This window comes from Fusarium coffeatum (genome assembly GCF_003316985.1).
Source record: "Fusarium coffeatum strain FIESC_28 chromosome Unknown BRIP53273_contig_54, whole genome shotgun sequence".
NCBI lineage: Eukaryota > Fungi > Ascomycota > Sordariomycetes > Hypocreales > Nectriaceae > Fusarium > Fusarium coffeatum.
The window spans coordinates 108,001-134,003 of NW_022157851.1; the positions used below are offsets into that span (position 1 = coordinate 108,001).

Consider the following 26,003-nt stretch of genomic DNA (forward strand, 5'->3'; position numbering starts at 1 on the left):
AGCAAAGCGTTATCAGGTCTTGCATCAAATCTATCATCACCAAGCCCCGAGACTTTGAAGTCGGCGTTGCTTTGTTGTCAAGTGTTGATAAGTGTTGAGCAAGTTCGGGGAAATTTCTCTGCTATGGGAATGCATATTGTTCGTGGGTTGGATATTATGAGAGAATACCGTGTGAGGCCATATTTGGTCCGGAGTGTGTTGATGCCGGCGAAGCACAAGGATTTGCCATCTTTGGATGTCTTTATAATCAAAATGCTTGCTGCGCCTTGCAAGTTTACGGAACAACCTACTGCTGAGGTCGCGATGATGACGCCTCCCGCTGAGGTCTCTGCTGATCGGAAGATTGCGCCGAACAGGCGAACTGGGATCAGAAGAATCGAAGACTCCGCTATTCAGCTTCTTGACAACGTGTCGTTTGTCAAATCAGAGCGTGAAGCTAGGCAACTACTTGAGGAGCGACAGCGTCTTCATGATTTACTAGAAGAATGGTACAATGGTATCGAGGCTGAAGAAACAAGAAGTGTCAACGACCTCTTTTTAACCCTACTGCATTACATCCTTCGTGTTGTACTACTAGGGACTTTGGACTATGGGGGAAGATTGGAAGCTGAGAATGAAAAGATTCAAGCCGTAGCGAATGAGATTAACGAGCGGCTCAAAGATTATGATATGCGCAAGGGTATAGAAAGTGGACGGCATGAATAAAAGGGTCTTCATATTGAACACATCGCTATGGATTTCTAAGCCAGAAAAAGTGATCAGTTGAGACAAATTGTAGATTTCTAAGCACAGATTTTAGTCGTCTCCGCGGTTCGTTTGAGATCACAGCAGTGGTATACTGAGCGAACAAGCCAATCAGAGGCTGAGCTTCTCTCGGCGACGCTAAAACCGTTCGTCTGTGCTAAGATCCATCGTGAGAATGTGACGCTATTCCAGAAGAGCATCATGAGCGAACGGACCAATCACAGCTCAACTTTGACTCTGAGCTTCGTGATGAATGAAATGTATAAATGAGTCGCTCTTCCAATCTCTCTTCGTCATCAAAAACACAACATCTATTCTCTTTATCGTTGTCACAACCTTTAAAAGTTACTATACGAAACCGAGAGAACACAAATCCACTTGTTCGCTGTCACAGTCTCCCATCCATAACATGCACTTCCTCCTCCTAGGGGCAACAGGCCGTACAGGCAGACACGTCCTATCCGAACTCCTGTCTCAAAACCACACAGCAACAGCCCTCGTCCGCACAGATTCCTTAACAGCCAGTCCAAACCTCACCACAATCATCGGCTCTCCCCTCTCAAAAGACGACATCCGCAAAGCCATCGCCACCAGACTTCCCGCAGCAGCAATCTTCACGCTCAACACACCCCGCAAATCAGACAGTCCCTTCACAGCCCAAGTCGGCGCTCCTCGCTTGCTAGCAGACTCATGCGCCAACCTCTGCGAAGTGCTGTCGCAAGCTGGTGTTACACGTATTGTGGTCATGTCTACGGCTGGCGTGGGTGATTCGTGGGAGAATTTGCCGCTTTTGAGTAGGGCTTTTATGGGGTTGACGAATATCAAGTATGCGCTTGAGGATCACAATTTGTTGGATAAGGAGATTAGAAAGACGGGGATGGATTGGAGTCTTGTTAGACCTGTCAAGTTGGAGCATGAAGATGAGAGTGTGAAGGATGTTGTGACCCTTGGGAAGAATGGAGTTGGAATGAGTATGAGTGATAGTATTACGCCTGCTAGTGCTGCGAAGTTTCTGGTCAAGGTTGCGGTGGAGGGATTGTATGTTAAGGAGGAAGTGGTTATTCGGAATTAAGGACTGAGTTTGTCAAGACGGCAGTCACTAGAATGAGTCGGGACTGGATTTGGATTTATACGACAAAGGGAATGGTAATCGATTGATAGCTTGCCAATTGGCGTATATACACTAATCATATATACTCATCGTATCATAACTCATCTCCAGAACTTCCCCATAATATCCAATTCTCGACACATCTAGTAGACGTTGGTAACAGGAGTCTTGATCAAAGACTTAAGACCAGTTCGTCCATTCATCTCCTCATTGATAGCCTGAACAAAAGCCTTGGCAATCAAATCCGCAGCCTCGGGGCTAGTATGAGTGTGATCCCTGGGGTACAAGCTGTTAACCTTCTGGTTACCAAGCTTCTGATACATCTTGGTAACAGCAGCAAAGTGGTCAACCCAAGTAACACTAGAACTAGCCAGAGCCCTATGCGCAATGGGAACATATCCCACAAATCGAGGCGCACCAGGCTCGAACTTGCCAGTCTCCCACTGGTTGTTAGGAGTCTGTGTGCTAAGCACAACATGAGCGCCCTTGGCAACGAGCGCCTTTGCAGCTTGTGAGAGGTAGAAGACGAAGGTGTACACCTTTTCGCCTGTCTTGTCAGAGGTGCAGACTTCTTTGCCTGTGCCGGGACAGTCAGAGCGGCCGTTGTCGTTCTTGTTGGGTGAACCGCCGTCGTTGTGGCCGAATTCGATAACGACTACGTCGCCGGGCTTGACGAGGTTGATAATCTCGTTGAAGCGGCCTTCGTTGGTGTAGGATCGGGCTGAGCGGCCGCCGATGGCTTTGTTGACGGCGTTGACCTTTAGGTATCTGCCGATGTAGTTGCCCCAGCCGTCGGTAGCACCGTCGTTGGCGCCGCTTATTGCCATGGTGGAGTCACCTAGAAGTTATTAGAACATGTTCATGACGGGTAGAGAGGGTGAGACGTACCAGCGAAGTAGACTGTTTGACCAGCTACGACTTGGAAAGCTCCAGCGGCGAAAGCCGCGAAAGATGCAGAGAACTTCATGGTTGATGATGTTCCTTGGGACAAGACAAGACAAGAAGACACAAGAACTTGGCGATCTGAGGTTCTATATCTACTCGATGCATCGCATATCATCAACACCCTGAATTAAGGCAACATCTACACGAAACGGGAATGTACCGATCTAGCCTCCGAAGCTACCTGATCCGGGCCTCTCTCCGCAATGCCGACAAGGATATGACCATTTCCACCAGTTATAGAAGTCAAAACATTAGTCTTACAGGGTTCAGCCCGGCACTTTTGACCCCAGGATTAATGCACCTCGGAGAGAACTAATTCATGAAATTGGAAGTTGGTATGCAGCTGCCACGAGGCGGCCCTATGATAGAATTATGCTTAATGCATTAGTCGATTCCGGGGTTGCTAGTACAACGGCCAAGAAGTAACGTTGAATTCTGGAAGAAATCTATTCGTTAACATCCGAACAGGTGGTTGGTGAGCTCGGTGGGAGATGTACCGAGCGCGGGGAATTTGTAGATCATTTCCTGCTCGGTGGTTGAGATCTATAAGCAGATGAACTACCCGGAAGAACATCATGTATGAGTACCAGAGACCTCGGCCGAAAGAATATCGTCACAGCTCAAGGTACTGAAAATTGCAAAAAGTACGGTGAAGTTTAAGGTGTATATTTTATTGTGAATTTTCTAAACTACTAGCTGCCGACCGAATTTTTCTCTTCCGACGCCAGCGAAAAGTTGCTGTTGGTGGAAGGACCACGACAAAGCCCGGAGCGAAGTAAGCCAGGCATCATGTAGCCTGCCTAGACCTTATGTGCGGGTAAGGCATAAAAAGGTCATGTGTGGGAAGAAGATTTGTAATGCCTTGTGGAAAGTCTGTTCTTGATTTTTTCCGAAGCGTAGGTCTCGAGACCTTACTAAGTTGTCCGTCAAGGTATCGGCCATCTAAAGCACCTCTCTGCTTCACAAGCGGGCATATGTGGCCCGCCATGGCCGAACGCCGAACCCAGAACACCATGTGTCGCACCTATGCGACACCCGGACCTATTTCAATTTATTGGCGAGCTGCACGGCCCAGTGCATAGCCATCTAGTTCGGAGTGGATTTCATGACAAGAGCCATTATCCGCCTTGATCCCGTCGAGGGGCGGTCTGGTTCGCCTCCTCTGATTTTGTTTTGGATCTCCCTTGCGTAAACTGCTGCTTCGCCGCCGAGTATTGTCCCGTGGTCACTCGACTATATTTGTAGAAGCAAATGGCTGTTGGGATTGGCGTGTCCCGCAGAATGCTCTGTTTAATGAGAAAGACTGTACTTCGTCCAATTGATTCCGGCCGTTTCCATTCGACGGACATCATATGCTGCCCGTAACGCAGCATGGCAAAAAGGGTGGTTCATGTAAACCGTGGATGGTGTTTCGCAGGCCGTTCACGAGAAAAGCTAGAACCTTCGCGTCAATCGTTATGTGCTATGAATCCAGACCGACTTCACCCGACCATCTACATCATCCCTCGGCTAGACTCAGAAGGTCTTGATCCTATTGTTGAGGACAGCAAGGTTATCATCAATGGAATTGGACCTTACCATCGCTTGGGAACTCCAGTGGTGGAATCATGTGCCCGAAATGGGACCCATTATGTCGATTTCAGCACCGAGACATTATGGGTCGCTGAAGTGATATACAACTATCATGAAATGACCATGATACCAGGTGCAACCATCATCCTAGCGATATCAGGATCTAGTGCCCCGTCCGACCTTGCAGCCTGGCTCATCGCACGATATATTGGCATTCATAACTTGCCGGCAGCATCTGAGGTTTTTGGCTATGGAAAGATGACCATGCTTGGCATGCAGGGTGGCTCGTTGCACACTGTTCTTGACGTCGCCGAAACGTATGGGATTGGGGCATGGCTGACTTCTGATCCATTTGTATTGTTACCTGATACCAAGCTCACGGAGGGTAATGGCAAGGGTTTGCTGGGATATCGTTATGATAAATATCTCGGACATCTGGCGATATCGTTTGTTGCTTGGGGAAATGATTCAGTTGTTCAACGTTCAGCAGCACTGGACCAAGAGACCTTTAGTAAAGGGTTCTGTTATAAAGAGTATAGTCCAGCAAAAGGCTTCCTCTCGGCAGCGTGCATCCACCTTGTCACCAAGCTAGGCATCATTCTGCTTGCCATTCCGTGGCTCCGAACATTTCTTCGAGGAAAGTCTTTCAATCCGGGAGAAGGACCAGACCGAACAGAAAGTCGAAAGGCTGAAAGCGCAGGGTGGAAGGCTGTCGGTTACGTTGATGGATCACCAGAGCCAGTAGCATTCTCCAGATTCGCCTTCCAAGGAGCGTTGGTTGACATGGTGGCCATTCTAGCTGTCGAGGCAGCAGCGACGATCAACGATAAGCTCAAAATTAAAGACGGTCATCAGTTGAAAGCTGGTCTGTTGACCCCTTCAACTCTGGGGGCGACATTTGTAGATCGCCTTCGAGCAACAGGTTTTGAGATTGAGATTAAGGGACCAGGTACCGCTGGTCATTAGATCAAGTACTTTCAACGAGGTAGCAGAAAACACCGAGTTCAGGTTTTAGGGCATGTTGGTGTTCAGGTTGTTACACCAAGGTTTGAAGAGGAGAAGGCATTGGCAGTGGCTCGGATTGTTTCCATGGCCCTCAGACACACTCGTTGGGTCCTACATAGATTGGCTTATGCGAAGTTAATTTCTGCTCTTTACTTAAGAAACACCTGAACCTCAAAGTCGAAACACATTCAACCCCGGAACAAGCACGAAGCCCCAATAGTTTCCGGCTTTGCCAGATTCAACCTTGCCGCCTAGACTGTCCTTTGGAGAATCAGTCACTTCTGCCGATGTGGTTGTTGAGGTTGGGGTGGTCTCGGCGGTAGTGATGGTCTCATCTCCACTTTGGACTGTGGTTGGAACCTTTGAGAACTTGGATGACGTCGCAGTTGTAGTGAGAGTCTTATCGGCGGCGGCTGTTGCGGGTTTCTCAGCCAAGACTGACTTGGGGTATTCCTTGTCTATGCGTTCACGTTGATCCTCGATCTAGCCGTTGGCGGGACTACAATGGCTAATATCGAGTGACCAGATACGTCTGACATAGCAAGGCTCGCAGAGGTACTTGAGAGGCAACTCCTTGTCGACATCATTGCCTATATAAGGAAACTCCTCGATGATTTCTGAGAAAAGAGTTAGTACTTAGCGGCACTTAAAGAGCACCTTGTGGACGGACCTTTGCAATATTTTCCTGTCTTGGTATCCTTGTCGCAAAGTTGTTTTTGGCCCTCGATCATGATACCACCCTCCTTAAAGTCTTCCTCGGCGCAGTCTTTGTTTAAGGCTTCAACCTACTTCATGAGAGAATCGCCGCACTTCTTGGCGCAGATACCATTAGTTCTGGTTAAGTTTTGATCATCTTCGAGCAAGCCTTGCCAGCCTGTAGTTCCCATGCCGTCGAGATCGCTATCGCAGTCGATGTTGGTCAAGAGAACCTTGCCACAAGCTTTGGTTAAATGGTCTTTCTCTATCCAGTTCTTGGCCTAAAGCTCATTGTATATAGTAAAGGCGCTTACAGCCCCGACGAAGGGAGATGTAAGAAGGAGCGTAGAGAACAACATTGTAGTATGATTCCGGACTCTAAGACAACTGAGTGAAGGAAAGTTAAATAGAAATTGCCTTCCTCAGGGCAAACTTATTTATTATAAAAGGGAAATGGTTTGTGATTTCAGTCGTGATCAAACCATGTGTCAATCACCCCGTTGTAGTGGGACTGCCAAGGAGATCGCGTGGAATAAGATGAGCCAAGGTTGCCAAGTCGGCCGAAAAGAAGATGTAGCCGAGTCGCGTTCACAGTCTAGTGCAATCCAGGACCCTTATTTAATGCAACATGTTGTTGGTTGTTGAAGTCCGAGGGTAAAACCACTCTTATTCTTATTACTATTACCTATTCCAGCCCAGGTCAAGTGGAGGGTTCAATATGCTACATTACACGTGTGAAAAAGCATTTTCGACCAACACTACTATTCATATGAGCCTGTTCTGTGGTTTATAGATATATGTTCCCTGCTTGAACTGGGCTCTCGAGACGATTCGACTTGGCTCGAGTCTAGTTTCATCAGGCTCCCTTAGCCCAATGGGCGGATTTCCTCTCCGCAAAAGCAGGTCGCGTCATACCACTTCTGATAAGTCGCCCTGCCATTTGTACGGGAAAGCACACCAGTATACATATCGCAAGAGATCTTATCCTCGAACATAAAGAAGCCACAACTATCGTTTGCACTACAAGCATCGGCGCATTCTATAAGCGAGTCTTTAGGTCCCTCACCATAATAATGCATCGTGGGAAGTGCGTCTCCCATTATTCCGCAAACCGCATCCTCTGAACGTTTGCAGCTCGGTTCGTCTTCCTTGATCTCTTGTTCGCAAAAACAGTCGATGTCATACCACTCAGAGTCCGCTTGAGAGGCCTGTACATCCAGTGGTCGGCCTGACCATAAGGTACAGAGTAGATCCTGCTTCCAGACAACAGACTCGCACTGGGGATTGTTTTTGCAAGATTTGAAGCACGTCTCCAACGAGCCCCTGTCTCCAGTAGCAAGGGACTGAACGCCACCTGTAGCGGTGCCTTTCTTGCCGCAGATCTTAGCATCAGGAAGGGGATTCTTGAGGCTGTTCTTGCAGTTGGATTCAGGCTCAGGTTGGGGCTCTGGCATCGTGGTTTCCTCTTCGCAAAAACAGTTCATATCGAACCATGTTACTGAGGAAGAGCTGACGACAGATACAAAGTCAGGGCGACCAGAGAACAATGCGCAAGGCTGGCCACTGAAGAGAACAAATGAATCGCAGCCATCGAGCTCTTTGCAGGCGGCGCGACATTCTTCCACCCCATCAACTAGGCCAGGGCCGTCAGCAATCTTTGTAAGATCTCCAGTAGCGCCGCCCTTCAAGTTACAAACAGTGTGTTCGGGCAAGGGGTTCTTGAAGCCATCTTTGCAGCTGGGCTCGGGCTCGGGCTCAGATGTAGTTGAAGAAGCATCAGTCATAGTTGTCGGGAGATGGTCATTGGTTGTCGCGGTTAATGTTTCCGTCTCACTAAAGGCCGTGTATGTATCTGTCGAGACAGCAAGGGATGATATCGTCTCGCTAGTAGTGAGAATGACGACTATCGAGAGAGCAGAGGTAGTCGCAGTCTCGTAGTCGGGCTCGTCATGTGTCGAAAAGATCGCGGTAGAAGTGTCCTCGGAGGTGGTATCAGAGTACAAGCCCGTCTCGGTGAGGACAGAAGAAGACGTAATTGCCGGCAATGAGGCACTCTGGGTCAAACTCTCAGCAACGCTTGAGGCGGAAATCTGAGAAGGGCGACATGGTCCTGCATTAACGAGAGGGCTCAGGACCGTGGCCAAGATAAACGAACGAACAAGATGACGAGACATCTCTGCTAGACAATCCTCGTGCAAAAAAAAACTGAGAAGGTGGCGAAATAGATTGGAAAACGGTAAGAGATAACGCCTCTATTTAATGCAGTTGCAACCTTGTCTTTACTTCTCCTTTTTTTCTCGTTTACAACCCGTTACTTTGTCTCCTCAACCTAACAATATTGATTGAGGACGGGTCTAGAGCCCAATCTAGTACATTAGCGTAGCACCTTAACCCAATAGTTTGGACGCCATTGGGGCTGATGGCGAGTTTGGCAGGGGTCCCCTAATTGATTATGGCAAACGGCGCCAAACGCTAATGTATGTAGTCTCTCCGTAGGTAATGATAGTAAATCGAAACTAATAATTCTGATCTTGCATATCTTACAACTCGTGCTGTGATGGTTGTACTACTGCTGGCTCAGGTGATGTTTGTACGATTAGATGCATTGTGTTTCAGGAACAAAGACTGTCAGTAAGTCAGACGTCCCTCATTCACATACTTCCAAGTTGCCTAAATTGAGGCAGATGTGACCCTGGAACTACCTTGATTCCTCCTGGTAATTCTGCGTGGAAATACCACTCATCATAATATTTCAATCTAGTCAAAATTGTTCGCATGTGACTTCCGAAGTACTGCTCCAGTAGTGGAGTCTGGATATTTCTTTAGCGACCATGACTGTCGTCAGATTTATGCTTGTTCGCCCGCCATACGCCTCTTCCTTCTGTGGGCCACAGCAAAGAAATGATTTCACAGCCAATTTATACGAAGCACTCAGACTAGCTCTGGAGACCCAACATGTCGATATAATAACAAGCCTTGGGCATGTTAACCTGGTGTTCCATGCTAGAATAGGTACATCAGCCGACCGGCGACAGGGAATCCCAAGGTCCCGGCCCCAGCAGGGTTCAAAGACTCGCCCCCAATGGAAGAAATTTAAACCCCTCACCCTTTACATCCAACATGTCCGAGGTCTGGTCTACTTGACTGCAAGACTTGCCGAGCGGTAACTGTAAAGTAAGCTTATATGACATGTTGTCCCACTGATTGATATGATCATCACCTGCTATTGGCCCCGGTACGAGAAGGATCGAGGAGTGAACCACTTATCCAATCATCTCGGAAGGTTCTCGGATCTCGGTGACCGCCGTCGTACTCGAGAAGGAAGCGGTTTGGAGGTAGTTTCTTGACATAAAAGGCAGCAGATATCCTGCACAAACTATCTCACCATTCTGACCACAAAACATCTTTTCATAACATTCATCCTCTCACACAACACCAAAATGAAGTTCTTGTCCGTCGCCTTCGCCCTCTTCTCAGCCTCTGTTGCCATGGCTGCTGTTCTTCCCGAGCCCGAGATCCCGGGCAAACTAGTCACACGCGAGGAGTTTGAGCTTGCCATTCGCCAAGCTGGCTGCTCTGCTTGTGTTCAAGGTATCCGATGCTGCAACGGTTCTTGCATGCGCGGCTGCTAAGTCAGTGTTTTCTGGGTATGCCCGAGTATAACCTACCCCTCTATTCAATGTACTAATGATGCTTCCCCCACAGAAGGATGGTGCAAGTAGCAGGAAGCTGAGGAGGGAATTATATTCGATATATATATTTCGTATAAAAGGCTCCCCGTTGGATAGCTCTAGTCCTTCAAAACAAATAGCCATATGAATTCATGTTGCAAGTGAAATGATTTAGTTTCGAATACTGGTTTCTATCTAATATTCTTATTAGCCACTACATACTCTTCTGGATTAAGTTAAACGAACGTAATAGACTATATCGTAACCAGTGCCTGTTGCTGGAAAGACTTAACGATCTGCCTCAATCTTATTACATATATCCTTGTTATTAGTAGTACTAACCTTAGTTATTATACTAATAAACTAATAAAGAGCCCTATTTCCCTTCTAAGGCTTTCTAGCTTTACTATCCTTAGTAGGGGTAAAAAGTAGTAAGAAAGGTATACTTAGAAGGAATAAAAGAAGTATATTAAGAAAACCTATTTTATATACACTTGTTTTTTAGTTAGGGTTTAAAGTATATGCCAGAACATACTAAGTTCATTAGCTTGTTAGTTAAGAAGGAAGGACAGTAGTTTCAGCCGCATATAAGTTGCCAATGCTCTATGGGGGTGGCCAACTTATTCGAGTTTCCATAGTTTCCATATGCGGTAAATATAATAAGATAAGATATCTTATATCTGTTGGTAGGCTTGTCTTAGGCCATATTTCAGCGAATGGGTTAATTCGAGTGGACAGTCTAGGCTGATTAGAATCTTCCACTGAACCTCATATACAGCTATATAATGATGCCATCATCCCGACTGTGAACGGCTGTTACTCGCTCTTCTCACCTCCCATCGAAACAACATTTCCCAGCTAAAGGTTTTTCGTCGCCATATTTGCCCTTGAGGAACTGCTTTATTACAAATGACTCTCGCTGCTTAGACTCACCGTTAGTATTATTAGAGCTTATCTCTATAACATCTACTTCACTATGGAGCAAAAGGAAGAGGTTGCGCTTACTAATATCTTCCCCTTCCTAGACTTTTAGTCTTATTAATAGCCTCTTACTTTTACTCCTTAAAAGTATACAATACTTTCTTTCTCTTAACCTTGTTTCCTTTGCTGCATACTATGGAATAATAGATATAGTAGCCGGGCTCCTACCTCTATACACTACTAGTAGCGCGCAAGACACTTTGGCTATTCCTCTTTATCTTTCTCTCCTTAATAATAAAAGCAAGATAGCCAAACTTTTACTCTCTAAAGGGGCTAACCCACGTGGAAAAGACTGTACAAATGGTCTACATACTGCAGCCAAAGCAGGGCTTTAGAATATGATTTCGGATTTTATTGTTTAATGGAAGATACCTGCGGATTGTGTCGATGTATATGGTGCTACACCAATCATATATGCTCTCTACCTGATGATTTGAGGCCAGAAGAAAGCGAAGTCTATGGCGCGATCAAACGATCGAACCAGTCGGTCAGGATATCGTGGAAGTAGAACCAGATGATATCGATGGCCATAAGGATGAAAGTGCCGATGATCAGTTTGATTTGAAGACTGTTCAACGCCATAGTGTGATGATATAAGTTGAGGTGTGATTGATGTGTGAGGGTAAAGATGTAGGATGGAGTATGTTGATGATGAGGGGCAGGTAGCGTAGGCGGTTGATGTTGCGGGAAGAAAGAGCACAGGAACAGAAGGGAAGGAGGGAGGCATTATATACCCAGCCAAAACCTTGTCTTTAGGCAGGGAAAAAAAGAAGGTTCCGTGGAAGCAGAGAATTTCTGATGTTTTGCTGGAAGTGTAAGGGCATTGAGAAAAGCTAGTCTGATGGATGACTAGCTAAGTTTTCTCTTTTGAAAGTCACGTCTCTTAACGCGTACAGGTTGAATCAACACAACGAATAATGGCACAGCTATCTGACGGATCAGGAGATGAGATCTATTCAAGGTTTTTGAAGGTCAGTCATCAAGTGGTACAGTTCAAATCAACACAATTCAGGAGATGAGATGAGAGGAAGGTTGTCCACCACTGTAACCTTGTTCGAGTGAATCGTCCGAGAGCGAAAAACGAATCACATGTTGAGTTGTCCTGGTCAGGTTCCAGCCGAGTGAAGAGAAACGAACACCTACATGATCGATGTTTGACTTGGGATTGATTTACATACAGTGGATAGTTCCTGCCATTCTGGATTAGCATTTGAGTCATTGGTTCGATGCACTTCAAGCTTAGAGAGGGCGATTGGGTTATCTCGCGGGGCGGGCCGACGATGACCCACGTTTCCCGATACGGCGACCAACGTCCTCCTCGACGATTTCGCCACAACTGTCTCTAATCAAACGGCCAGACAGGACAGTTCCATGCAATCATGGTTCAATAGATTAAAAAAATCATTCACGTTGAAGTATGCAAGAGTAGGTTATCAAATTATTGATCTATTGGGTATATGCAGATACTCGTATCTGACTGACATAGAACTGATCATGAAACTATCGCTAACTTTCTCATCAACCACCACCCTTTCAAACGCTCATAACGCATTAACTAGACTATTATTTATGGCATTTACCACTCAGCACCGGGCAGAGCAATCTCAGTTCCCTTGAAAGAACCGGAAACCTTGCCGAGCTCGAGGGCAGCGTTGATGACACCACCGAAACCTTCACCGGCGATCAATCCGGCAGCGATGGCAAAGGCGTACATCTCAAAGTGGTTGTTGAACCACTTGCGCCACCACCAAGCGGTGATGGAGCCGAAGAGAATGGCGTTGGCGTAGCCAGAGTCAGGGCCAAGAACCCAGGCGACTCCGACGGACATCCAGTTGGGGAGCCAGTCACGGTACTTCTCGCGGGATCCGACGAGCCAGAAGTGCTTGACGATGGCCTGGACAGCGCAGAGGATACCCATGGCGATGGAGAAGTAGGCGGAAGACTTGGGGATGGGAATGCTGGGCATGGTCACAGCGGTGGCAACAGCCTGCCAAGCAGCGACGGAGGGAGCAGCGAAGGGGCAGATATCCGCGGGATCATCGCTGGGCTTGAAGACACAAGGGTAGGCAGACATGAACAGGACAAAGATACCAGGGGCAAGGAAGACGGAGACGAGAGTTCCCATGGCCTGGGCGTAGAACTGCAGCTTGGGGGGAGTCTTGAGGAGGAAACCAACGCGGAAGTCGCTGACAAGAGAGTTGGCGACATCAGCAGTACCAGAGGCAATGTTACCGGCGACAAGGTTGATTCGCTGGGCGGACTTGACGTCGAAGTTGCCCTTGGTGATACCACCGTAGACAAGCTGGGAAGCCTTGGCGGAGGCAGTGAGAGGAGCACAGTCAGTGACGGCACCTCCGTAGATAGACATGAAAGCGAAGACGACACCAAGGATACAGGCTAGGAGAGCAAGACCAGCGTTCATGTGGAACTGGACCTCGGTGACGACCATGGCGAGGATGAGAGCAGCGATAGTACCAGTGACCCAGACCCAGGTGGGGACCTGGTCCTGAGCAGAAGCAAAGTCCTCAACACCACCGTCGGCATCAGCCTTGGCGGCCTGCTTGGCGAACCAAGAGTTGTGGGTGCCACGGGCGACGAGGCGGTTGTTGATGGAGCGAGCAGACTCGTGGACAGCAAACTTGAAACCGTCGTAGACAACCTTTCCGTGGAGGAAGAACTCAATGAGGGAGTAGACCATGAGAACCATGACACCGGGCCAAAGCATCCAGTATCGGGGGGAGGGAACGTAGTCAGGGTCGTCGACACCGGTCATGACGCTGAATCGAGTGATGCCTTCCCACTTGCCCTCACCAACCTGGATACCAATGCACTCGCCGTAGTGGACCAGAAGAGGACCGATCAGACCCCAGGCAACGACGGTACCACCCCACCAAGAGAAGGCAGCGTTGAGACCGACGAGGATACCAGAACCGAAGAAAGCGGGTGTAAGCTGGATGTACCAACCCCAGTTCTCAGGCTCAAGGAGACCAGTAGCGGTGTATCCAGACCAAGCGTAGAACCAAGTGAAGATGTGCCAGTTGTGAAGAATACCATCAGCGTACTGTCCAACACAGATGATGAGCAGGGCAATGATGAAAGCAATACCAAGAGACTTGATCTTGCGAATAGCATCATTAGCACCAGATCCAACAGCGTGCATGGATCGGATAGTCATAGCAGTAGCGGTAGGAGTAGGGAACACAAGGTTCAGCTCGCGAGCGACATTGATGATGAAGAATCGTCGGAGAGGAACAGCAGCGAAGAGACCGAAGAAGGCGCAGACGAGAGTGATGGTGAGAATACGGCCGAAATCCTTCTTGGGGTCGTCGGAGAGAAGGTCGAGACGGTACATGGCGGGCAGACCAGCGACGAAGACTCCGGACATACCACCGGCTCCGGTGGCGGCGGCTTGGACGATGGAGTTTTCTTGGGGTCCGAATTTGCCTCCGAGGAAGGGGATGTTGGGGAGGGCTTTTGTGAGCATGAGGATGAATCCGTATCCGAAGATGGCGCCGAACATGGTAGCAGGGAAAGTGAAACCAGTCTTGAGGCCTACAAATCGTTAGCACCCACATCACAAGCATTATATCAGATGTAGGGGAGGCTTACCCAGGTAGACGTTGGAAGCGTTAACAAGAGAACCAAGAACGATACCGACAATGACGGCACGAGCAGTCAGAGGGTTAGGCTCGTGCTCGACACCCTTTGCAGGAGGGAAACTGGAGAACAAGTCGGTGATGCGCTCATCCTCGCTGTCAGCCTCGGACTTGAGGTCCATGTCGATGTTGTGAGGCTCCTTTTCATCGTAGCCAGGCTGGAGGGTGTCCGCAGGGACACGGTCCGGGACGACAGTTTCGGCAACCATTTTGGCTTGATTGGCTTGATTCAGTTCAATACTTGAATCGTTGATCCCCAAAAGAAAGCTGGCTGAGAAGACAAAAGCATGAGCAGTTAGGCGTGGGTTATGGGATATTTATCTATGTCGCAGTGCAGTACCAGCATGGGGCAATTATCTCAAGGTCCATACTCTTTCGGGAGGCGGTTTCAAAAGTGCCACCATCAAAGAAATCCTCGGTACACGACTTCCCAAAAAAGCAAGAGATACAAACGATCCTTTTTTTACGACAATCGTTACAAAGATTGGCGACGCCAGTCTTATCTGTGGCTGTCTAACCGGATTGGAGCAAAACGAGCTGCCCGAAATGGCAGTGAACTTTTGTTTACATGGGTGGTTGAGGGGACATGGTATGGCTCCACCCCCAGAGAGAGGGCAGGCGGGTGGCACCGAGAAGGATAAACGGGCAGAGAGGGAGGGAGGCAACGCCACTGATTAATGGGTGCAAGGTTTATGGTTATCTTGATGGTTACTTGATGCATAATTGGTGGTTATTAATTGGGCGATCAATTGGGTCACATCAATTGGTGCGACTACAACACTACAGTACCACTCCAATACAGTAGAGTCTATGCCCAGACGGTCTAAGATCTCTTGACCTGTTCCGCCAAGTAGCCAAGATAAATTACTCCAAAAACATCACGCAATCCCCCAAACAAAAAGTCTAGACCTATATGACTCTTGTAGAATCTCCTGATTAATGTCCGATAACGCAGCTCTCATTCTTCCCCAGCCCATATCATTTTCATTTTGTCCATGTTATTACAGCGCTGTATCAGAACCAACAACAGCCTAAACCCAAAACAGTGTCTGTGTCCGCGCAGGGTTGACCATTCTCGGGGAACCTTTGTTGCGCTTGGCATGGCCCTGCGGGGACCCTTTGTTAGTGTTGGAGTAAAGAGGAAGGGCCTTTTTGTTAGGTTGGCTATCTCCAACGGAACGGATAACGGATGCGATACGTGGGGCTCTTGTTGGTTCCGACTACGGAATAGGATTGTCGTTTAGATAAGAAGATACAAATCTGGTGTTTTAATCATTGTCTTGGGTCACTGCCGTACAGACCATCACGAGATGTCCAACGTCATCGATATTCCACACACTACCACAATATTCATCTACTTAATTAATTAAATATACAGATGCATTGATGAGTTTACTGCATCAATTCACTGCAATGACTGCAAGATCCTCCCCCGCATTAAACTGACATCCCTTGGCAGGGCCCTAAATTCCGCACCCATGTGCCGAGGTCAGTACTGCCAAGGACAAGAGCCCTGTGCTGTGCTGTGCTATCCCTTTCCCAGCGGGACTTTGTGTAGGAATCAAATCACACGAGCGGCTACAAGACGGACTTTTGTCAAATCCACTATACCTGTTTTCGCATCTGCCGTCTACGCGCCCTGTTTTGTACAACCAACGACCCATAGTGGACGATTTCCGCGATCGTGATGGTAATTATCTCAGCTGTAGGAATCTGGGGGCATGTTTGCCTCTTGATATCAATGCAACCTCATGCATTTGATGTCTGTTCGCCATCACGGTGATCATATCCAATATCGAAGTGTTCCAGAAATCGCTGAAATCCGAAAATTATTAAATAAAGAGAAGATCAGCGAACCTGCCACGATCATGGATATCTCGGCGATGGGCCAAGACTGGGGCGATATGCACAATTGGATTGACATTTGATGGGTATCTGTAAAGGGCGCGATGGGCTATCAATCGTTTGCCACGCGAGAGAGATATGTCTATTTTGGAAGGATCCAAGGATGATAACCGGGATCATGATCCCTGTTGATTGTTGGAGTGATTAATGGTCTAGATTCAAGTTAGTAAGCTCATACTGTATTTTCGGATTGGTACTTGGAGATGTCGCGCGGCTCAAGGGTAAGTAAGCTTCATTTTTTGTGATGATGAGAGATCTAACCCAAGCAACTGATTTCCAGGTTGAGAACAATATTTGAAGTGTGAAATTAATACCGGGTAGATTTCAGTTTGTTGGCTCTAGTAACGAAACCAACCACCTGTAATAACCAACATCGACATTCCATCGCCACTCCATAACATAGCCAACACGTCCAACAAGACAACATTTCTCGATCATCCCAGCTTCCTATTCTTGCATCCCGTTTCAGCTCCTTCACATGCCATGCACGCGACCCAATCCCGCCCTCTCCCATGCAAAGTCCACTCTCGCCCCTATCAACCCCCATATCATTTGCTTCCTAAAGTAGTCTGGTCCGATTTTACCCCAGCCTGTCAAAGGTTCCTGGGGGAGCTTCCATTTTGGGGCACACCTCGGTGACCTCGCGTTTTGCCCCACTAGACTCCAGATAGGATGGGTTGGGTAGATCGATAAAACGTTACTGGTGATCTATGCATGTTTGGACATCTTGATGGATGTTGATAGGCTGGCGATGTCTGTTGGTAGGGCAGAAGGCGAACGGTTTGAAGCGGGCCTTGATAAACCGATTTGATCAAGAACCTTTTATTGCCACAGAAGTTCCCGGTGTGTTGGGTCAGGGACTGCGGCGTGGTAATCCATCAAGGTTGGGTTGTTTGACCTTCCGGATGTCGTTAATTGTTACTTATCTGGCGTGTTGGAACTTTGAGAGGGCGGGGAGCGTGACATAACGACGGATTTCTAAGCGCTTTAGGATTTCTGTTCCTTTGAACTTTGTTGGTGATGTTTCCTTTCTATTTTGAGTCTCTCTTTGAGGAGGAGATCCTCCAAGGTATATGGACAAAAACAACACAGCGACAAACACAGATTGTGGACCTAGATATCTCCTTCAGCATGTTGGATGCTGTCTGCTGGGACTTTGGCGACGATAACTGACGAAGGACTGATAAGTGTTATCCAGATAAGCCTTGGACCTTGGACCATCTCGATCGAATAATGTTCAATCGAAGCAAGTGCTTACTCTTTCTTCTGGAACAAGCAGTCTTATCTAGCGCCTCCTTATGTCCTGAATGCTCGATACCGCAATTCTCACGATAACAGGTACAAATCTCCAACCCAACGCCACCGACGATTCTATCGCGCCACCAAGCCACACCCGCCTCCACGATCTGTCCCGATCTACCTCACTTATGCCTTCAACCCAAGCCCCCCAAAAACAACACTCTTACAACGCTCCAAATACCCCGTCACATCCTCCTCCGTATGCCAAGCATCATTATACGCCGCACTCAACTCCATCTCGCCCCGAAATGTCCCTAGGAATAATCCCAGTCCATTTCCAAGCTCTTCACCCGTAACCCACGGATTCTTTGCGCTGAAAGCCTTGGTCTCAGGTGCTATGATACTTTCAACGCGTCCCATGCTTGAGATTGATACTGAGGGATGGACTTTTGGTGGGGCAATGGGCAATGGACGGGGCGATGCGGGAAGAGTGGGTGTTAGATTGGCGAACATCGTTGGAGCGAGGATGTAGAACTCCCGGTCTTGTTTGACGGTGAGATAAAAGTCCTTGATAGTTTGTAAGACGGTAAGGAACTCTTCACGGTCAAGTTCGTGCTTTGACGGCGGGCAGAGATCCATATCCACCACTAAACTCTGTCCGGAAACAGAATGATACACAGCAGCAGGATGCCTCGTAGAATTAAACGGCTCAGAGCAGTTTGATCGCTCATTTTGGAGGATGTAGTTGATATACCGCACTTTCTTCGTCTCAGCAGGTTTATCTTGAAGATCGCGCATGACGATGGCTGCTGCTGCGTGGAAGACGTGAGTTGGTGTTGCTTTAACGTTCTTACAAGCAGCTAGCAACTGTGAAGTTTCTTCTTGAGTAAGGGTAAGAGCCACGCGTTGATGACGACCTGGAACAGTCTCGCCTTTGCGATAAGGAAGAGCGAGGACTTCGACGTTGGGATCGGATGCCACTTCTTCTTTTTGAGCGGCCATCGCATCTAGTCTTTCCACCTGAGCTTTTGAAAGCTTATCGGGAATCTTGGCAGCGATGCGATATGAAGGACTCAAGTTTGAAGTCTCACTTCCGTCCAGAGCAGGAACTTCGTAAGCATCGCCCTTTTCGTGAGCTTCTGCCGCAAGAGCGATGAAATTGTTCAGAAGCATGAGTGTTCCAATGCCGTCGATGATATCATGCGGAGAACGAAAGACAAGATCTCTCCGAATAAAACCTATTTCGGTAGGAAGATGAACAACGTACATGGTTGGTATTTTAGGTGTTGGTTGCCATGAGTTTGCAAACTCATTTCCTGTCTGAGTGGTGGCGATATCAATAAGAGTCTTGTCAACCCAAGCATTCTTCTCGTCTTCTGTGTCAAGAGTTTTGTATGTCTTGATCCATTCTCCATTTGAGCCTTGGGTAGTTTGGGAGGCTAGTGTAGGGTGATTATATCGCAAGGCAAGCCATGCTTTGCGCAACGCTTGGTCAACTTCGTATCCAGCATGGGTGATAGTCTTGATGGACAGAGAGATATGGCCTGTGATTCCAAAGAACATGCGGCCGCTACCCTCGTAGAGAACCACCATTGATGTGTAGAATTGCTCGAGTTCGTCGAGGGGACGTTGCCAGACTCCAGGCTGGGACTGGTGCCAGTTGTAATCTTTGGGAGATGTCATCTTTGCTTAGTTTGACAATATCTGATCTGAGAATATGAAGATATAGAGAAAAAGGGAATTGTAGATCTCAGAGTGATTGGAGTCCTCTTGATATACCTTCTTCTCAATCAACGTCGAGGTGATTTTACTCCGCTCTCGGAGTTTCGAGCCGTCTTCCGGCCGGTCATCTTCATCCAATCTTGTTGTTTAAAATGCTAATCCAAGGTTAAACCAAGGGTAATTGAGATCATAATCCCGAGATTTGGACTAGTGGTTGAAATAGTATCACATGAAGCCAATGGGATGAAGGACGAACTCTTGGCTTGGAGCAATGGCAGTGGGCAGAGTTGAGTACGCTTGGCCTAAAATGGTAATACAACCAACCATCAGACATGATGAGAACAAACTGGACGTCAAGCGAAAAAGCATTTGATATCATTGCGATTCACATCTGCCGTCTAACCAAAAACACCATATCAAACTCTACTCCTTAATCCTGTAGTCCTTCTTCGCACAAGGCAACAAAACATTCCTAGCAGCCCTCCCCATCATCTTCTGCCCCAACTTCTTTCCCCGAGCCTGATACTCCTTGGAATCATTAACATGCGGAAACGGGACATCCGGCACGTCTTTTCCCAAAAATGCACAAAGCGGCTCCCATCCTTGCGTCAGCTGAAAATCCAAAAGTTGGTCGCCCGGTACATTCTCTCGAATTAGAGCGTTATGGCGCACGTAAGCTTCCTTCATGTGATCGACAGTATGATTCGGATCTGATGCGCCTGTCCAGCCTTGATGCATTTTATAACTCGCTTTCGCACTCTCCATACCCGATAAATCACCAATCTTGATACCGAATTTTCTTAATCGTGGATTTTGCGCTGGTTCGAAAATAGGTAGAGCGCTCTTGTACCATTTCTCGATATCGCGCTCCACGAGAATGACTTTCGCATCAGGATACGCTTTGATAAGCGATCCAGCGAATAAAGAGCCAATGTCCGATACCGCGTCGTGCTCGGAGAATATTTCATCCCAATCAGACCTAGAAAAGCCTTTGCCGTTGTAGGTTGGAATGTTGGAGTATGTTGCGTCGGCAGCGCGGTCGAGAAGGGGCCATTGCCACTGCATGTCGTCTCGTTCGCAAGCTTCCCAGCCGTGGTGCACGTTGGCGTAGCCTAGAATTTCGAGGGCTTTCATTAGGGAGGCCGTGCCTGTTCTGATAGCGCCTAGACAGAGAATCGGGGGTGGTCGCGCCACTTTTTCTGACATGGGTGTTGTGTCTGCCATTGTGTTGGTACCGGTAGTTGCCATGATGTTTGGATGAAGCAATTGAGATAGAAAAATGTGCAGAGATTGTTTTAATAAGTATTAGAAGGATTGAATCCTTGCATGAAAAACTCAGATGATCGTCATTTCCCAACAGGCGCAGCGTAAGCAAACATTCCTAATCAAGGTAGACCCTTGCTTTTGCCAGATGGCAGAGACATACATAAAATTGGGACGAATCCTTCGCTTATCTCTGCAGAGATTAAATCAATTGTAAGCCTTAAAAATCAGATTAACAATCTTGGCAAGGCTTTCTCATCGTGACTGTTCAATTTGGAGATGATTGGCAATTTCTGGTGTTGATTAATGGAAACCGAGCTGTGGTGAGTGGCTGGCGTTGCACAAAAATGTCAATTGATCGGTGCACCTTTGAGAAATTTGTATCTCACAACTTCAATTGGTGGCGTCGCTCCTGTCTTATGTCAATGAAAGAGAGAAAGACAGACGATGAATTTTTATAACCTTGATTGGATTGATATTCATTGTTTTATTACCCCTCAAGATCATCTGGTCTTTCAAGTGAAGATCTGGCGCTTAACTAAAGCACTAGAGCTGACCGATCGCCACCATTAGTGCTATCTAACGGAGCCATCCGACGACGATCAATAAAGACCAAGCGACAAGTAATCAACTCTCAAATTAATACAATTATCTAAACAGAATTAGTCTGTATCTCTACCATTACTCAGTCTACCACTCTACTTGTGCAAAATAACCTCAACAGGCCAAGCCAACAAATCCTCCCACGTAGACCCCCTAACCTTTTCAACAATAGCAACAATAAGCGTCTCAGCCCAATTCTCAAAAAACCAATACTCCGACTCTCCCCAGTACAACAAAATATCATAATACGCCAGAATAACCAACGCCAACGGATGGCCAGATACAGCTAAATCCAAGAAATCTCGCGAGACTTTCATAGGCCATGAGAAAATTACTCGTAGCTCTGGAGGCGACGCTTTATTTAGATTCGCTAATGCATCGTTCACGCTTGCGGTGATTGCTTCGATAGCGGATGCGAGAGCTGCTCTGCATTGATCTTCCATGAAGTCAGACGATATTCGTTGGGCAAGTTCAGGTAATCTTGCGCTTAAGCCACGGAGGAGATAACTCGTCGTGTGCAAATTCGTCGTTTCGCAGAAAAGTTCTTTCAAAGGTCCACTGATGAGTCCTTCTGCACCAGGTGAATTCAGCACTGCTTCCATGCCATTCACCAGACTGAAAATCTCCATGAGACTCTGCACAGGCAATGAACAACTATGACTTCTAAAATCATCGCAGTTGGGAAACGCGGCGAATTTATTCACCACGATAAATGTCGTACTGGCGTATAACGCGTGACAGTTTTTGGAAGTTACTTGTTCGGATAGTGCTTCTCTTATGCCGCGAATAGAAGAATTGATATGCTTGGATGCTTGAAGAAGATAGAAATGTCGACGTTCCGGATGTAGATGCGCAAGATGATATCCCGAGAAGGCAAGAATCTGCCGTAAGAAGAACGGGTACGATAACGCTTCTTGCGGCATATGCTGTTGAAACGTGGCAGTCGTAGCCTCAGAAAACATCATAGTCTTATAGGTAACAGTCGTATAATGCATCATAAGCTCAGCAGTAGAAACCCAACAATCCGGTTCATCCAGAGGATTCGAGAATAGTGAGCCTGATACTAGCGACGCAGGACTGGGTGCGGATAAGCTCGGATTTGGCGGACGTAGAGATCTATGCTGATACTCTGATTCAGAATGTTCAAGACTGCAGGCAACTTTATGCCTAACGCATGCTGAACAAGGAATTTCCTCATCGCACTGCACAGTCACAAGTCAGTAGGGGGAGTACGAGTCAGAACGGGATAGTTTAAGCACAAACCTTGACTCGCCGCTTTTTGCAGCGTATGCAGCCGTTTCGGGACTTTTTGTACCCCACGCGAGTGGACTTTGACTGGTCGTCCATTTGGTACCGGTGCGTTGGGACTGGAGTGGGAATGATATGTTCGCACTCGTTGCGAGAAAGGTTAGGATTTTTGGGGGAGGATGTTGACGGAGAGTTGGAAGGACCCGATCCCGAGCTTATGACGAATGCGAAACCGAGGTCTATTGACCAATTGGAATGAAAGGAAGGGGATTATAAATGGGGCGTCCCGAAATGGCATTTGCATGATGATGCTTGATTACACTTCACTTGGCATAAGATAAGATATGAATTGGTGATTGAACAGGTTAATTTTTATCTACAGCTGTCTAGAATATACAAAGAAGATTCCAAGATCCATCAAATACTAACTACCATCTAGTACATGGATCGTCGAAAGTGCATAGAGCGACGAGCAGCCCGGGCAGCTCGCTTACACTTAACACCCTTAGAAGGCGTAGGCACAGGCGTAGGAGCAGAAACAGGATCAGGGATAGTAGAGTTGCTGCCACCACCAACAACCTTGAGAGCAGCAATCTTCTCAGCCGCATGCTCAGCACCAATCATGATGATAGCCTGGGTGTTACCAGTAGGCAAATCAGGATGGAAACTAGCATCAACAACGAAAAGGTTATCAGTGCCGTAAACCTTGGTGTTGAGATCAACGACTGCACTACCGTTCGCCTTGCGGCCGTCGTCGGTGCCCATCTTGGCGCTGCCCATCCAGTGGTCGCCGCTGATCATCTTGGTGGAGAGGATGTCCTCGACGGTGGCGCCGGGGGTGATGTAGGAGAGGGTAGAGTTGCTGCCGGATGTAAGGTCGAGCCAGTATTGGACGAAATCGCCCATGGCCTTACGATCCTCTTGGTCGATCAACCAGGGCTTGGTCTTGAGGAGAGTGTTGCCAGCAGCTGCGATGCCGAGTTCCCCAACGGTGGAAGTTCCATGGGTGAGGAATGTACGGACAGTAATAACGCCGTCAGCCATGGCAGAAGCAGTACCCTGAAGGTAACGGGTGCGACCATCAGCGCCCTTGGCGGATGTCCAAAGATGCATGCGCTGAGCAGCCTGAGTAATAGGACCAGAACCCTGCATGTACAAATCCAAGTCCGAAGCGACAGGCTTAGTAGCAATGTCATTGAACTTGTAAGCAGTAAAGTTGGTCTTAGGCTTGAACTGCAACACAACCTGAGCATGATCCTGAAGATGATGTCCAACAGGAAGATCAATGGTATCAGCAGGAAGAGTAACACCAGTGCGAGAAGAACCCTCCTTGACAATAGCAAGAGCATCAGACTTGCCAATACCAGCATTCCAGAGAAGACGGGGAGTAGACATGGCACCCGCAGCAAGAATGACCTTACCACCAGCCTTGACGTTGATGACCTGCTTGCTTCCGTCCGCGGCTTGAGTAAGGACACCGGTGATCATGCTTCCCTTGCGAATAGGCTGGATGACCTTGGTCTCAAGCTTAAGAGTAAAGTTGGGAAGGGCCTTGGCGAAGGGCATGTAGGTTCGCGCAGGACCGGCACGCATGTTATCCTTGATAGACCAAGAGCAACGAGAGTAAACCTCGTGCTTCTCGTTGGGAGACTCGATAGAGTCAACTTCCTTCCAGCCCTTGCCGCTGAGGTACTTCTCGAGGACCTTATAGGTCATGTCATCGTAGTACTTTCCGTCGTCGGAGGGAAGAGTAGTTCCAGGGTTACGCTCGTAGAGACGGTCTGCGGCAGCAGAGACATCATTCCAGCTCCAGCCTTGAGGCCAGCGTTGGAAATCGCGCTCTGGTGGGTGGATGAAGTTCAGACCGTTGATGGAGGAGGATCCGCCGAGGAGACAACCGGCTGTGGAGGCGGTGTCGCTGCAGAATTTAGTACCAGCCATGCTGGTCATGCTGCTTCCCAGAGCGGGAATGTCGTAGGGAGTGAGGGTGTTGTTCCAGGGGAGTGCTTGGGCGGTGTTGCCGAGAGCGACGGTGTTGGCTGGGCCGCGCTCGATGAGAAGAGTGCTAAGACCCTTCTCAGCAAGACGTTCAGCAGCGATGATACCAGCGGGACCACCGCCGACGACAATGACATCGTAGGTGATGTTAGAAGTGGTAGGAGGGATAGTAGAGTTTCCAGGAACAGGAACAGTGCCGTTGCCACCGGTAGGAGGAGCAGAAACAGTCTCCTTAGCCATAGCAGCCCAGTCCGCAAACTTGGCAGACGCAGCACCCTTAATATCGAAACCAAACTGACCAAAGCCAGCACCATGGTACGAAAGAACAGCCTGAGGATCCGCAGGAGCATCAACAGCAATAGAACTCCAAGCATAACCCAAAACAGGACTCTCGTTCAACAAACTAGTAACCTTCTCCTCCACACACCCCTCACAGAGGAAAGTATACGAAACATGCGTACTGTTAACGAACGTACCCTCAGGAATAGGCGTCGCCTTAACAGTAGAGTTAGTATACTCCTCCGGATTAGCATACGAGCTAGCCATGCGGAAGCTAGTAACGATGTCATCCCCGTTAGGGTATGCGACGAAGAGCATACCACCAATCATACCGCCGCGGAAAGAAATAGCACCCCATCCAGCGCCTTTTTCAGCGGGGAAGACCATTTGGGCGATGAGGTCTTTGCCGAGAGTTTCGGGGACGGCGAAGCCTACGGAATAGTCATCGTCGACGAAGCGCTGGAAGTCGATGCCTGTTTTGGGATCGGTGTAGGCGGAGGAGCGAATTCCTTGGGCTGAGGACAGGCCCAGGAGGGCTGCCATGGTAGAGAGTGTGAAACGCATGTTGGAAGTGAATGAATGTGGTAGACCGCCAGGGTCGTTTAAAGAAAGGATACCGCTTGCGGTAGAGTTGGAAAAACACCGGGCTTGCGGTGGAAAGAATGACAGAAGCGTGGCTTGGGGAAGAGAAACCACATTGATGGAGGTGGGATGTGATATATATTATGCTGCTCGCCCTTACTATCCTTGCTCACTCTCTATCCTGGTGTACTTGCTTGCATGCTTGATGGATGACGATCACATATGCAAGAGACCTTTAATATCCCGGACGTTAACCATATTCAGCCAACATATGTATGTTTCTCCGTCAAAATTAGCTTTGACAGGAGGATTTACCAGGATTCAACTCTCTCAAACTGGTACTGTTTCCAAAATACGTGATCAAGAACAGAGTGATAACATCTCGCTTCCTTGGGTGGATCATGCCAACCCTGGTCAATTGGAAGCGCACCAACGATAACAAAGGTGCCGTTTCAAATGGCAGGTTTCTGATTGGCGGATGTTTTAGTTCCTGAAAGTTAAAGTTGAGGCTCGAATTTTGTTTCGGCAAGGATTTTATTAAGGGTGAATGGAGGCTCTGTGAAAAAGCAATGTTGAGGGAATTGTGGCAATGATTGGTGAGAAGGGGTGATAGGAGAGCATGTTTCGCATTGATTGATCTTGAGCTTTTCTTGCTGAGGTCTAGACCTTACCGCTCTGTATGCGAGATCAAGTCATTTGTTTTTTGTAGAAGATCTCAACCCATGCCATCATTGTCTGCAATTTTAGCTCAAGATCGAAATTGAACCAAGACAACTGCCGATG

General features: G+C 47.9%; 11 protein-coding genes across 11 annotated transcripts; 4 read left to right on the plus strand and 7 right to left on the minus strand.

The window, feature by feature from the left end:
• Nucleotides 1-252: 252 nt before the first annotated feature.
• Nucleotides 253-705, plus strand: FIESC28_02490 (uncharacterized protein; the record flags this gene model as incomplete). Its single annotated transcript, XM_031156639.1, has 1 exon — nucleotides 253-705. One exon carries the CDS (start codon nucleotides 253-255, stop codon nucleotides 703-705), a length of 453 nt encoding a protein of 150 aa, XP_031019308.1.
• Nucleotides 706-1,153: 448 nt separating this feature from the next.
• On the plus strand, nucleotides 1,154-1,816 carry FIESC28_02491 (uncharacterized protein; the record flags this gene model as incomplete). Its single annotated transcript, XM_031156640.1, has 1 exon — nucleotides 1,154-1,816. One exon carries the CDS (start codon nucleotides 1,154-1,156, stop codon nucleotides 1,814-1,816), a length of 663 nt encoding a protein of 220 aa, XP_031019309.1.
• Nucleotides 1,817-1,998: 182 nt separating this feature from the next.
• Nucleotides 1,999-2,822, minus strand: FIESC28_02492 (uncharacterized protein; the record flags this gene model as incomplete). The annotated part of the gene is made up of 2 exons (XM_031156641.1): nucleotides 1,999-2,693; nucleotides 2,744-2,822. 2 exons carry the CDS (start codon nucleotides 2,820-2,822, stop codon nucleotides 1,999-2,001), a joined length of 774 nt encoding a protein of 257 aa, XP_031019310.1.
• Nucleotides 2,823-4,264: 1,442 nt separating this feature from the next.
• FIESC28_02493 (uncharacterized protein) lies at nucleotides 4,265-5,338 on the plus strand (the record flags this gene model as incomplete). The annotated part of the gene is made up of 1 exon (XM_031156642.1): nucleotides 4,265-5,338. One exon carries the CDS (start codon nucleotides 4,265-4,267, stop codon nucleotides 5,336-5,338), a length of 1,074 nt encoding a protein of 357 aa, XP_031019311.1.
• Nucleotides 5,339-5,548: 210 nt separating this feature from the next.
• Nucleotides 5,549-6,432, minus strand: FIESC28_02494 (uncharacterized protein; the record flags this gene model as incomplete). The annotated part of the gene is made up of 4 exons (XM_031156643.1): nucleotides 5,549-5,860; nucleotides 5,915-5,994; nucleotides 6,048-6,162; nucleotides 6,388-6,432. 4 exons carry the CDS (start codon nucleotides 6,430-6,432, stop codon nucleotides 5,549-5,551), a joined length of 552 nt encoding a protein of 183 aa, XP_031019312.1.
• A 507-nt stretch (nucleotides 6,433-6,939) lies between these two features.
• FIESC28_02495 (uncharacterized protein) lies at nucleotides 6,940-8,247 on the minus strand (the record flags this gene model as incomplete). Its single annotated transcript, XM_031156644.1, has 1 exon — nucleotides 6,940-8,247. One exon carries the CDS (start codon nucleotides 8,245-8,247, stop codon nucleotides 6,940-6,942), a length of 1,308 nt encoding a protein of 435 aa, XP_031019313.1.
• Nucleotides 8,248-9,513: 1,266 nt separating this feature from the next.
• FIESC28_02496 (uncharacterized protein) lies at nucleotides 9,514-10,036 on the plus strand (the record flags this gene model as incomplete). Its single annotated transcript, XM_031156645.1, has 2 exons — nucleotides 9,514-9,664; nucleotides 10,014-10,036. The coding sequence occupies 2 exons, from the start codon at nucleotides 9,514-9,516 to the stop codon at nucleotides 10,034-10,036; spliced, it is 174 nt and encodes a 57-aa protein (XP_031019314.1).
• A 2,265-nt stretch (nucleotides 10,037-12,301) lies between these two features.
• FIESC28_02497 (uncharacterized protein) lies at nucleotides 12,302-14,590 on the minus strand (the record flags this gene model as incomplete). The annotated part of the gene is made up of 2 exons (XM_031156646.1): nucleotides 12,302-14,277; nucleotides 14,335-14,590. The coding sequence occupies 2 exons, from the start codon at nucleotides 14,588-14,590 to the stop codon at nucleotides 12,302-12,304; spliced, it is 2,232 nt and encodes a 743-aa protein (XP_031019315.1).
• A 3,121-nt stretch (nucleotides 14,591-17,711) lies between these two features.
• Nucleotides 17,712-19,208, minus strand: FIESC28_02498 (uncharacterized protein; the record flags this gene model as incomplete). Its single annotated transcript, XM_031156647.1, has 1 exon — nucleotides 17,712-19,208. The coding sequence occupies one exon, from the start codon at nucleotides 19,206-19,208 to the stop codon at nucleotides 17,712-17,714; it is 1,497 nt and encodes a 498-aa protein (XP_031019316.1).
• A 462-nt stretch (nucleotides 19,209-19,670) lies between these two features.
• Nucleotides 19,671-20,471, minus strand: FIESC28_02499 (uncharacterized protein; the record flags this gene model as incomplete). Its single annotated transcript, XM_031156648.1, has 1 exon — nucleotides 19,671-20,471. The coding sequence occupies one exon, from the start codon at nucleotides 20,469-20,471 to the stop codon at nucleotides 19,671-19,673; it is 801 nt and encodes a 266-aa protein (XP_031019317.1).
• Nucleotides 20,472-22,796: 2,325 nt separating this feature from the next.
• Nucleotides 22,797-25,202, minus strand: FIESC28_02500 (uncharacterized protein; the record flags this gene model as incomplete). The annotated part of the gene is made up of 1 exon (XM_031156649.1): nucleotides 22,797-25,202. One exon carries the CDS (start codon nucleotides 25,200-25,202, stop codon nucleotides 22,797-22,799), a length of 2,406 nt encoding a protein of 801 aa, XP_031019318.1.
• Nucleotides 25,203-26,003: the final 801 nt, after the last annotated feature.